This window comes from Chelmon rostratus, chromosome 4 (genome assembly GCF_017976325.1).
Source record: "Chelmon rostratus isolate fCheRos1 chromosome 4, fCheRos1.pri, whole genome shotgun sequence".
NCBI classification, from domain to species: Eukaryota; Metazoa; Chordata; class Actinopteri; order Chaetodontiformes; family Chaetodontidae; genus Chelmon; species Chelmon rostratus.
Window position 1 is genome coordinate 12,918,703 of NC_055661.1, and position 12,544 is coordinate 12,931,246.

The window sequence follows — 12,544 nt, forward strand, 5'->3', positions numbered from 1 at the left end:
AGCTACAGTATATTTCACCCAATAATATCATGAACAAGCAAACATTCAATAAAATTGTTACAAGGATCTAGAAACTAGCTGTGTTTTGACTTTATATTTATTTCCAATTAACATAAAGTAAAACTGTGGTCTTGTATGTGCTCCATTTCAAATTCAGTCCAATCTACAATCCCTGATGCAGAGGTCAGATCATTCAACACTGCATCCTGCAAATAAGCCATAATAATAAGTCCTGACCTGTGGAGGCGGCAGTCCACCGGCACCCTCTGGGCAGTCGGGGAGCATCCGGCGGATGTCCTCTGTGCTACACTGACAGTCAGGTGAGGGGCTGTCTTTGCTCCAGTTGCCTCTGCTGAACATCTGCCAGGTGGAGTAGGAGACCTGTGGCCGCATGAAGAGACCACCCCGCTCCTTTTCACACTGAGGACTCCTGCAGGGAGACCAGGGAGTGTACAAAGAGTAAAGATTTGAGGTTTAGGCACTGAAATGCTGCCTGAATGTCTGGTATCAAAAAATAAAGTGTATTAAAACCATTACAAAACTTTAAATGTATACAGATATCCTGAAACCGGAAATTTGTGTTTGCAAAGATAAACCTTACAACTGATGACGCAATTTCTATGGAATGCCAGCAGAGGTCAGATTACTTAATACCCAAATCAAAAGACTACACTTTGTGAAGATTATAGGTGCATCATCCTTACTTTTATCCAAAACAGTAATCCCCATGTAAGAAAAGTAGAATGACTGTTTTGTATTGTTTCCAAATGCATGTTTTTTTTAATACTTTATTTTTTAATTTTTTAAAAACAAACAAGAAACAATCTGGATTCCAAATGCATGTTTTTAATCACTAAATGGTCTGTTTTATCTCCCATTTATAGTAAATTTGTCTATGTTTTTTCAGTCTTTCTTTCACAATGTTTAAGATCATTATGTCTCAGAACTATGTGTCCCACTACCTTCATTACTGTTGCTTTCATTTCCTGTTCTTTCTGATGCTACTGAGACAATTTATTGTATTTACAGCGGCTGACTTACGTGCTGTTGTCTTCCTCCTCTTTCTCCATGCACTTGGTACCAAAACCTGGCGAGTCCAGCAGAGCTTCCAGCAGGTTCTCTAAGGCTGGGTTCCCAGGTGCATCGTTGCTGTAAATATAATACCAGAGCTTCAGATGCTCAACAAAATAACAATGACAATGCATCAAGGGAAGAAAATAACCAGCTTTTTCACTAATTTAAACCTTTACTTTGTATCTGGTTCCTTGTGACAGAGTGACCATGTAGACCAAACTAATACACAGCAGAAGAAATGGATTAAAATCTTTTTCTGTGCTGACTAAAATAATAGTGATTATCTGGGTGCCTACCTGAAGAAGGTGTACTGTTCTCCGTACATCCATGGCTGCAGCTGCAGCGCAGGATACTTCCCAAATGGAGGCACGATGAGGCTAAAGAGCAGAGCGATCAGCACGAACACAGCAGGCAGGACAATCTGAAGCACAAATCAACCTTCAGTTGGAAAACTCAAGACCAACTACAAAGAGAGTAATTTATATTCACCATAGAAACACCATAAAATAAGTAGTCGACTATTTCTTAGCCAACAAAGCAGCTATCAATGAACTGAGGGAGATGGTACAGTGCTTGATTTCATTGTGAAGACCCTGAACCCTATGACAATGGATGGCCTTTGAATCTAGCTCCTCAATAGCTGCTGCTGCTGCTGTTTGTTATCACCTGAGCGAAGAAGCCCCTGCGGCTCCTTCGGGCATAAAGCCAGCGTTTAATGAACAGAGCCCTCAGCTGCTGCCAGGTCAGCCACCAGCCGGTCATGGGAATCCCACCACGGCCATCTCCACTGAGCAGGTCTGTCTCCTGAGGTTCTGCAAGCAGGAAAAAAACGCAGGATGAGAGCTTCCACTGATATATTGGGCTGACAAATACTTAGACTGCTGTAGTGCTGTCCACGACCAAACTCTTTCTTTTTCAAACCAAAGGGTGATTTTCAATAAGGGTTGATCTGAAAGTACCTTGCTTACGAAGCCTTTTCTTTCCTGGCAGCATTGTGCAAACAAACAGTCACAGTTGGAGACAGAAGAGCACACTAACTGTACATGGAAACAATGTGTGGTATTTACAAACATTATGTGTCTGCCAGTGTGAGTGTGCATACCTGTCTCTGGTTCTTCAGCATGCTGTCTCTCTGCCCTCTGGCCGGCTGATGGCTGCTGCCTGCGTGGAGATTCAGCCTGCTGCTCTGGCTCAGCATCCACGCCGGTTTCCTCTGCCACACGCAAAAAAATCTGGAAATGAACAGAACAGTGTTAATAGAAGATTAACCTCCTCTTTACAAACACAACAAGGTGCTCTTGAAGCAGTATCTGGTGTGAAAAGAACAACTCACTCTGTAGGTGGAGATATATTTGACAGCAGGGTATATCTAAAGGTCTCAATGGACACATGATACTTTCCTCTGTTGCAGCCCAAGATGGAGGGACTTTTTTTCAGAATTTTTTTTATGATTTTCAATTTAGATGACAAAAAAAACATACAAAACACAACAAAAACAACAAAAACAACAAGACACCTGTAGGTGTGACAAAACATACTGCCAAACAGAGAAAGAGTATGTGCTCATGTCAGTCCATAGCGAGAGAAAAACTGTCCGTGGATAGATTGAAGGCCAGAAATAGTCCATATGCCAAAGCAGGGCAAAGCATATTAATATGACCAGACAGAATGCCGGAGAGTCCATGTAACCCAGTAAAGCAAACTGACATGTCCACAGCACCAGCCAAAAGTCATCGATTAAAATTAAAAAACAGAGGAAAATAGGGACGCAGCAGGGCAAATTACACTATGTTACAATCAATTACACGTAAGACATTTTTCCTTCTTAATGTGTTTAATAAAGGGTCTCCAGATCTTGAGAAAATTAAAGTGCATATCAGAAAGAGTGTATCTGAGCTCCTCAAGGTATAAGCAGGAGACCATGTCATTTAACCATATTTTAAAGCATGGAGGGGACGCCAATTTCCACTCTCTCAAAATAACCCTTTTCGCTATGACAATATCAAACATGAGGGCTTGTTGCAAGGCTCGAGGAAGAGTTAAAGAGTGGATGGAGTAACCTAGTATCACAAGCAGGCTGTCAGGAAGTAATTGTCTGTTGTATATGTCACTGTACAAGAGAAAGATGTTATCCCAGAAAGTCCTGAGACACGGACAAGACCAAAAAAGAAGTCCTAGAGTCCCATCAGCCATCTTACATTTATCACAAGTAGCAGAGACAGTGGGAAAGATTCTATTCAATTTGGTTTCAGAAAAGTGTAACCGATGAACAACTTTAAACTGAATAAGCTGCAGCCGAGCCGATTTATAGCGCATGTCCTGATCCCAGCCAGCCCTTTCATCCAGAGTCCATCAGAAATCTCTTCACCAATATCTTTAATCCAAGCCTCCTGGAGGGACTTTTGATGAAAACTTTCACCTAATGTAGCATTAAACTCAAAACAAGACATTAATTTCAACTTGTCCATGTTTGAGATGCGACAATTTTTTTTACCAGTTCAGAAAGAGATTTTCAGTTTTTCATTGAGGAACAGACAGCTGAAGCTGTAAACAGCAGGTGGCAGTAAAAAGCCATCCAGTAGCTTTACATGGAGGTCAGAATAGCAGAGAGTGACAGAGTTACTCATACTAGGTAAACGTCTCAGGCTCTGCAAATCCTTTATCGGGGCTAATCTGATGGTGATGGTGGATTAAATCCATTAAGACCATGGCTGCTCCACAAATATCCAGCCCTCCTGACAGCACCTGGTTGAGCTCCTGTAAGTCACACTGATGGGACAGCTAAAGCCCCACTAATGGTGATTCTTTCACACACACACACACACGCACACACGCACACACACACACACACACACACAAAATCAGGTAAGGTTAGTGGGAATGTGTTTCAGGGACACGCAGGCTGCTTTGTGGTGTGATGTTTAAGCAGAGCTGACAGTAGTCGGTTTCAGTTGAACACTGTTGCTTGTAGCAATCACTGCTGGCCACCTTATTTTTTGATGTGTGACCAAAATATTGACAAGTATCTTGTTGCAGCATGACCTTTAGACACTCTTTTATTATAGCTGTTGGAGGATTTGTAATTTTTTTGTTTTTCTGTGATCAGTTTGCTGCTAACCAAGCTAGCCACTATTACAGGCTGTTGAGGCTAATGTGTTGCTAATACAACATTCAAATTAACTGCTTTTACACCTTTGAACTCTGTATGCATGTTTACTAGATTTAATACTGTGTTGTCCTTCCTACGACTACTTAATTGTTGATCTTTCACTGATGACATTTTGTCTCTTCCTGTCATTTGGGACAATGTAATTTAATCAGCGTCAAGTGTAAATTTGTGTCAATCTCTTGTCCCTATTACTCAATTAATTACCTCAACCAAGGAGGCTTTGTTTTCTGTCCAGTACGTTGGTTTGTTTGTAACATGATTTTCATGACATTTGGTGGACAGGTTAAGCATGGGCTGGAATCACAGGGCAGATACCCAAAATTATTTCACTTTCGTTAACATTGTAAGACCTTCCATACATCTTAAAATTCAGCAGATGATAATAATAGTGACAAAACAATACAGGTAGTACAACAATTCTAGCTTCTCAAATTAAGCTGATGCTACGGAAACGTAAATACACACATATCATGCAACTAATTATTTACTAATTATTTACATTACTAATTATACTCTTATCCAAATGTGAATTGTCTACAATTATACTGATCTAGAAGTTGGAGCTTGCTGATTTGCATATCATAAAAGAGTGGACTATTAGCCTTGGTGGAGGTCTGTGCTCTCTACTTGCCTTTCTAGTTTATTTTTAAATACCTTTTGTCTGACTGTTGTTTATGGTTTGTCATGTTTTTCTGATTTGTAATCACCATCAGTGAATTTGTTTATCCAACAGTCTTTTACTCTTTCACAACTGCTTAAAATAAAAACTTTGCAGGCCAACTGCTGTCTCCAACCTTCACTGATTGTTGTTTACAAGTGTATTTAGCTGGCTACATAGCTGTGAACCTGCATACATGCATAGACACAGCAGAAGAACGTTTGGGACCTTTGCGGTAATTTAATTTATCTTTTTTATTGAACAGTGTGTGCTTCCATTAGTGATTTGAAGTTTTCTGGCAAGTGAATCAAGTGACTATGAAAATGTCTCACCTCTTCCAGTGTGCTGTCTGACAGGCCGTAACTGCTGATGCCCAGCTCGGTCAGCCTCTGATCCAGTTCGGACAGGAAGATGCCCAGGCTGCTATCCTTGGCAGCCGCTTGTGGCAGGTTGACCACCGCCTCGCGCCCAGATTCCTCCACCAGCCTAGCACCAGGGATGTGGTGCTGCGCCAGGTAGAGCAACGCTGCCAGGTCTGCCATGAAGATGATGATGATAAGGACGGAGATCATGTGAGTAAGATCTTAGCCTGAGCGTCTTATGGATCTTTCTCATCTAATCATCAACACAAAACTGGCAGATGTAGAAATTGCACCAAACGCACTAACAATGAACAAATTCTGCTTATTTAGAGACCATACAGCTGTTAAACACTCACATGAGCTGCTCTCTTCACTTCCCAGACCGGTGTCTTCACTCATGGACGACTCACTGTCCTGAAACACAAAGATGACAACATTTACAGCGAAGACTACAGTGAAAAAGATGATGTTGTGACATGAACAAATGAAGCCAAACTGTGACAGTTCACCCAGGTGGATGGATTTTCAAACTTTTGTGTTATTTAACACATTGTGTTATTTTAACTCTTAAAAGCTCCTTTTCTTTGTTTCACTCCTGCAGTGTCAACTCTTGTAAATGACTGAATTTGATGTTTCCAACATGTAGATCAACACTCAACTACGATTTTTGCATCATAATATGCCATTTTAAGAAAAGACAGCCAATTTAACAAATTGATTGGTGCATGTAATAGCGTCAATGTGCAACAAATCACTGCTAAAAATAACAAGCATTCACATGTGATCTTTCCTGGATAATTAAAATTCAGAAAAAAAATAGACCTTTAGAGGGGGCAGCTTGTTAGTGCTGTTGCTTGTACTGGTGCAAATACTGGTACTGCTGGGAGTGCTGGTGTCCAGTCCCTCCCGCTTCACCACAGTGAGGTAGTAGCCAGATCCAAGACGGGATTTAAGGAAGAGTGGTGAGCCACAGCAGCACAGCTTCCCCTGGGAGATGATGGCGATTCGGTCACCTAGCAGCTCTGCCTCGTCCATGTAGTGGGTGGACAGGATTATGGTCCGGTCTGATGGAGAAAGACAGCACAGACATATATTGATCTCATATCTCTTCTACTTGTTGTGTATGTCTTATGGGTCTCATGTTGGTTTGGCAGTTCAGGCTGACACGCCTTTCCATTTACAGCTGTATCCTTTTGGCCCTTTAAAATGCAGTTTCATCTCACCCCCTACACTCAGAAACATAACGAGGTTGACAGCTCCACAGCACCATTTGTACTGCACCTTTGCGGTATTTGAGCAGCAGATCCCAGATTCCTCTGCGGGAGTAAGGATCAACCCCGGCTGTAGGTTCATCCAGAACAACCACCTTAGAGCCTCCAACAAACGCTATCGCCACAGACAGCTTCCTCTGCATGCCACCTGACAAAGACACAGGGGGAGGCTTTTCATTTCGGATCAGAAAAAAATAGATTTTTCGGGACAAAGCTGACACACCCTTCCACAAAAAGAAAATACAGCAATTCTAAAAACTGATGACAGTACTGGCAAGGTCATGTTTTTTTTTTTTTTTTACAGGAGTTAAGAGTTTACCAGAGAGGTTTTTGGTCTGTTCATGTCGCTTGTGCAGCAGGCCGACATCTTCCAGCAGAGTATCCAGCTCAGCTTTCACCTCTGCTTCAGACAAACCCTTAAGACACCCATAAAACCACACATGCTCTTCCACTGTTAGTCTGAGAGAGAGAGAGAGAGAGAGAGAGAGTTGGGGAAAAGACACAGAGGGGAAATATGAAAATCTACTCCTTAAATAACATCTGGGTATTTTCTGGTGAAAGCCAGGGCCCGATCTTCTAGTGTTTTCAAGACCCACTATTTATTTCATAGTAATGTGACTACTACAATCACTAATTATTACTATTACTACTACTACTACTACTACTACTACTACTACTACTACTACTAATAATAATAATAATAATAATAATAATAATAATAAAAGACTCTCAAAAAAAGCTTGTGGTATGAAATCTACAAGCTGAATTTCTGTAATCATCACACTTAATCAGAGAAAGTCACAAACAAATTGCAATGACAGTTTGTTACCAGTGCTTTGTGATAGGACGCAGCAGTCAAGCCTTGTAAAGAAAAGCCTTACATGTCAAACAGGACATTATGTTGTGGACAAACTCCCAGAGTCCTCCGGATGATGTTCATGTCATGGTGGATGTCCATCCCTTTGATGTACACAGTGCCCGAGGTGGGTGGGAACAGGCCAGTCAGGACAGATCTGACAAACATTAGATGCATTAGACACCTATTCTAAATTAAATCCTGATCTCATATTTTTTACAGACTTTTCCTGTGGCCAGATGTATGTTGGTGCTGGCTGAGGAACTTCGTCATCTTTACTCATTATCATAATCTTTCGTCATAATCAGACGAACATCGCTCAAACACTAAAAGATTGTTTTAGCTCTGTCCCCTGAAGTGTTCACAGTGTTTAATTCTGCATCAAATCCTTGTAAAAACAACTGCCTTCATACATTTAATGACAGAAGACATCAGTGCAGATAGTGACTGTCTGTCTCTCGTCAGGTCTGCTGCTTACATGGTGGTGGTTTTTCCGGCTCCGTTGTGGCCAAGGAAAGAGGTGATCTGCCCCTCGTAGAACTTCAGGTTGAGGTGATTGACGGCCAGTTTGGCTCCCTTCTTGTAGATTTTCACCAGGTTTCTGATGCTCACGCCCAGGGTCAGGTGAGTTGGTTCTGGTTCAATGTGATCTGATAACAGAAACACATATTATATATGTAGAAGGGACAATATGCTGTTAAACCTAAAACTAAGCTTACACATGTCTGGCAGTTAAAATGGCTAATAACCTAGCGCTAATTCTGCTCTCAGTGTGATGTATATTCGATAACAAAGTGTAGTATGTCAGCAGAAGCCATCAGCCAAACCGTCACAATACGTTTTTACATGCTGAGAACATAATTTCACCAACTTCATTACAGGATACAACACCAAAAGGACAGGGATTATTGGATGCAAAAGTCAGACACAGCTTTTCAGTCAACAGAACAGTAGATTCTAGACTGACGCTCATACTCAGCTTCAGTCTCCTTGTTCTTAAACCTTCTGGTTAATGGGTTTATTGTCTAAGCTCATTAACTTGATTTGTAGTGAACTGGTTTAAACATACAAACTACCTGTATGGTCTTTTAACTGGTATTAAGACCTGAGGAGAAGAATGCAGATGGCTGCCAATGTCTGTAACCGGGTAGAATGACAGACTTCTTAAAACTCAGTCCAATAAACAAGCTATTTGTCAGTGATGTGACCTCTATTTATAAACTGATGGTTGCTTGTAAAAAAAAGTCAACTGTAGCTAGGGGACTGTGACAGAAAAAAGTTTAACTTAGAACAGAAACAGCCGCTGACGTCCAGCAGCTGCCACAGTCACGTACCTTCATCCTGGTCTGTGGGTGCAGGGGGGATCGGCATGCCTGCCTCCAGAGGAACTCCACCCCAGTAGTTGATCTGGAAGATGAAGTTCCAGGGCCTGGGGATCCCATATTCACCTGGTCCACACACACACATGCACACGCACACGCACAAACAAACACAGACAGAGGCAAACATGCACACATTCAATGATAATACAACTTTATAACTGTGTCCAAATCAAGCTCAGAAAGTTTTTGTGTTTTTGACGAAAGAACCAGTTAAACAAGTGTTTATTTGGCCACACTGCATTCATCTCTTAAGCTCACTAAAATGGTGAGTACAATGTCATGCTAACCTTCAGTTATACTGGCCAAAACGAGAAACAAACATTCCTTTACAAACTTCTCAGAACACTATAAAAAAAAAAAAAAAAAAAAAGCAATAGCAGCAAACCGGAAGCTCTGCAATCTGTTTTTCTCCCTAAATTAAAAGGTTATCTTAAAAATAGAAGCTCTGGTCCTGCCTTTGAAAACTAAAACTCAAGTCTGAGCCAATTCTCAAACCAAATATTTGCAGTTTGACGGAGTCAGAGACTAGACACTGTGGTCATCCTGCATTCACAGCAGCCATTAACACTAGCCCCCTAATTTACACAGTAGACTTTCAATGTTTATAGCCAAGATGAAGTTTCAATTGTCATACCGGGAAACACTGCTTCGATGTACCAGGCTGCGATGGCGTAGATGAAGGCGTCCATATAAAGCATGAGTATAGAGGTAGTGAAGCTGTACGAGTCTCCTTCCACAGGGCTGGAGTGGAGGTTGTACCACTGGATGCCCACACCTTGCTCTTCATACTGAGAGAAATACTCACAGCCGAAGCCAAAGGCCACAGGAGACAGGAAACTCTGAGGAAAGAGGACAAAATATTTTTAATGTTGGCACAAGGACACAAAATTACGTACATTTAATTTAATGGCAAAATTTCTGATTCAATCTGTACATTTATTTGTGTTACTGATGTTTAGTCATTCATTTTTGTACAACCAGGAGCCTTTTTCTGGAACTGTGCATATGGAACGGCGGAAAGAAACCATTTGATTGAACCCATAATTGTTTTACTCACAGCGAGAACTCTGTGGGTGGTGTTGAGGCGGTCTCTCCAGGCCACACACAGTACGTAGGGCAGGTAGAGCCCAAAGTATATGAGCCCTCCACACGCAGCAGCTAGGTTGGCTTTGGAGAAGAAGGTGCTGATGAGGAAACACTGCATGATGGTGGCAGTGGCAAATGCCGTTAGGAAGAAAAATACAACAGATGGATTGCTGTATGGCAGGATGTCCCCCCACTGGAAATAAGATAAAGGAAAAGTAGGGAGGTTAAACCGTGATTGCAGGAAGACTATTTTCTATTCCAAAATTCCACATCTGTCCTCTCACTGCTTTAAGAAATCTCACTACAGATGACTAATATTTTCATTTTACAGTGTGCTGTTGTGTATTTCAGTGTGTGCTTTTTCTTTAATACATGTTGCGCAGAGTGAGGGGTTATCTTGCCTTGAGCAGAGCAATAAGGAGTCCAGCAGAAATCAGGAAAGGAACCATGCTGCTGATGAACCAGCTGAGCCACAGTGTTCCTGTTCCCAGACCCATAATCCTCATGGTTTCCTTCAGCCTTGCCTCCTTCTCGTACACCACGCCTTTGATGATCATGGCCACTGAGTAGATCCAGGCCAGTGTCATGAAGAGTGGCAGAGAGCGGTTCAGCACTCGAAGGAAACTGTTATAAGTTTAAAAAAAAAATCAGTTAATTAATATAGAAGTTTGTTAAAGGTTATTCAAAATACGTGACATTTTTAACAATTAACATACTGATTCTGACACGTTTTCTAACTTTTTAAGATTTGGAGAACACTGGTGGCGACAAAATGAGGACTGGACTGCCAAAGGGTAACTCTCCCTTTAACAGCTACGATTAAGGTGTCCTTAGGCAAGGCAATGAACCACCAGCTGCTCCAGACAAGCTGCTCAGTGGTCCCCTGTAGCTGATGATGGCTGTACTGGTTTGTTCCCAGCATGAACATGTGGAACTGTGGGTGCAGTTCATAAAAACATCAATTTAAAACAACATATGACTCACACATCATCCACATAGCAAGGGTAGGGCATCTGCTGGATATAGATGCCAGTTGTTTGCTGCACTCCAGTCAGGATGCGGGTCACAGCTCTCTCCACCAGGTCCTGGACGTACACGAAGCCACCCCAAATGTAGCGCATGTCATTAAATGGGTCGGCTGCTGGACCAGGATCCCAAAACCTGAGGAAAGGTAGTTTATTTTCATATACATTTCACACAAAGAGGAACATGCAATGATTTCATTGATGATAAAACACAATGATGAATTAAATTTCAGTGTTTCCCACTACATTTCATTCTATTTGTGGTGTAGTTGAGGTGAGGGGAGCAAGTGCTTTTTGACAAATAAATAACCCGAACTATGTAGTTCAGGGAAACATAGAACATAGAAACACACACAAAACAACAATAATTATGTGGTGGTCACTGCTGATACTGTGACAGACTACCACAACTAAAGCAACATATGGGAAACACTGAACTTGTTTCACCTGACAGCAACAAGCTTGTAAAGCAAAATGCTGTATATGCGTGTACCCAATGCTGAATTATTAAAAGCTGAAACTGAATTCCAAACTTGAGTTTGGAATTCTTCAAATAGAAAACAGATTTCAATCTGGTTTGTCCAGATACAGCAGTGGTCTCTATTTTTTAGAAAAAAAGTAAATGATTAGTAAGTACAGATGGCTCAAGAATGGAATTGGGTGTTCAGGAAAACCTATTTTCACATAAAACCAAAGCTGTTTCCTTGCAATTATAAAGAAAAAGTAAATACTAATGTAAAACAATGGCAGGACAAATGTAAGATGTTTTGGTGCTCCCTCAGTACCTGTCCTTGATCTTGTTGGTTCGGGTCACATCATCAATGTCCATTCGGACTTTGTAGGTGACGTGGGGTGGCAGGCCAGGGGAGGAGGAGTTGGGCAGCAGGAAAACCACACCTGCCCAAAATTGCCTGTCCTCCAGTAGCTCCAAAGCCCTGTCAATCATCTGACCCTCGGTCTCCAACCCCTCCAGCTTGTTCAGGGAGAAACACTGAAGAGATAACAGGAAAGAATATGAATGATAAATAACAGGAAGGAGAAGCTGAATTTAATTTACAGTATACATTACGCTGTTGGGTGCAAAATTAAAGAGATTTTGAATTTAGGAGTCACTGTTCACTATTTTACTATTCTAGCATCTAATCAATTTCCAAGAATAAAAAAGAGGTCTTTCATGAAGTCCAACAGGTAAATGTTCAAACTACATTATTTGGCCTCATACTGTGATTTATCAGAAGCAGTTTAATAAAAAATAGACAAAATCTCCCCACCTCTGGTTCTTGAAAATTGAGAGTATTTTGTATTTTTTAAAATTTCCTACTCAAAATTCCATCAAAGACATGCTACCTTCTGTTCTTATTCTCAGCATGTGGCTGGAATATCTGACATGTCTGGAGAGCAGTATGAAGAGAAAACAAAAATGCCAAAAGAAGAGAACCTCAGTGACTTGTGCGAGAGTGGTGATGGTGTGGCTGAGGTTGTTATAGACATCCAGCCAGGTAGGCGGAGCTCCAGGCTTCCTCGGGGCATCTGGTGAGGGTGTGGACAGGAAACGTGCGATCCGTGAGGCCGTCCAGGATGTGTTCTCCAGACGCAGGTTGACTAGTACTGCCACCTCGGGCCGCCTCAATAAATCCTGTCACACAGACACACACACGATA

The 12,544-nt window shown here is 41.6% G+C and overlaps 1 protein-coding gene across 1 annotated transcript in view; it reads right to left on the bottom strand.

Annotated features, from left to right (window-relative positions):
- abca7 (ATP-binding cassette, sub-family A (ABC1), member 7) overlaps positions 1-12,544 on the bottom strand; it is a 33,198-nt gene that overhangs the window by 11,840 nt on the left and 8,814 nt on the right. The window contains exons 12-31 of the mRNA XM_041935170.1: positions 12,322-12,519; positions 11,669-11,874; positions 10,843-11,019; positions 10,260-10,482; positions 9,830-10,051; positions 9,407-9,611; positions 8,725-8,838; positions 7,869-8,040; positions 7,416-7,547; positions 6,854-6,993; positions 6,545-6,682; positions 6,086-6,327; positions 5,620-5,677; positions 5,234-5,436; positions 2,177-2,306; positions 2,034-2,057; positions 1,741-1,886; positions 1,371-1,495; positions 1,042-1,149; positions 238-430 (exon numbers count right to left, since the gene is read on the bottom strand). Of these exons, the coding sequence (XP_041791104.1) occupies positions 238-430; positions 1,042-1,149; positions 1,371-1,495; positions 1,741-1,886; positions 2,034-2,057; positions 2,177-2,306; positions 5,234-5,436; positions 5,620-5,677; positions 6,086-6,327; positions 6,545-6,682; positions 6,854-6,993; positions 7,416-7,547; positions 7,869-8,040; positions 8,725-8,838; positions 9,407-9,611; positions 9,830-10,051; positions 10,260-10,482; positions 10,843-11,019; positions 11,669-11,874; positions 12,322-12,519 (3,156 nt within the window). The remainder of the gene's footprint in view (positions 1-237; positions 431-1,041; positions 1,150-1,370; positions 1,496-1,740; positions 1,887-2,033; positions 2,058-2,176; positions 2,307-5,233; positions 5,437-5,619; positions 5,678-6,085; positions 6,328-6,544; positions 6,683-6,853; positions 6,994-7,415; positions 7,548-7,868; positions 8,041-8,724; positions 8,839-9,406; positions 9,612-9,829; positions 10,052-10,259; positions 10,483-10,842; positions 11,020-11,668; positions 11,875-12,321; positions 12,520-12,544) is intronic.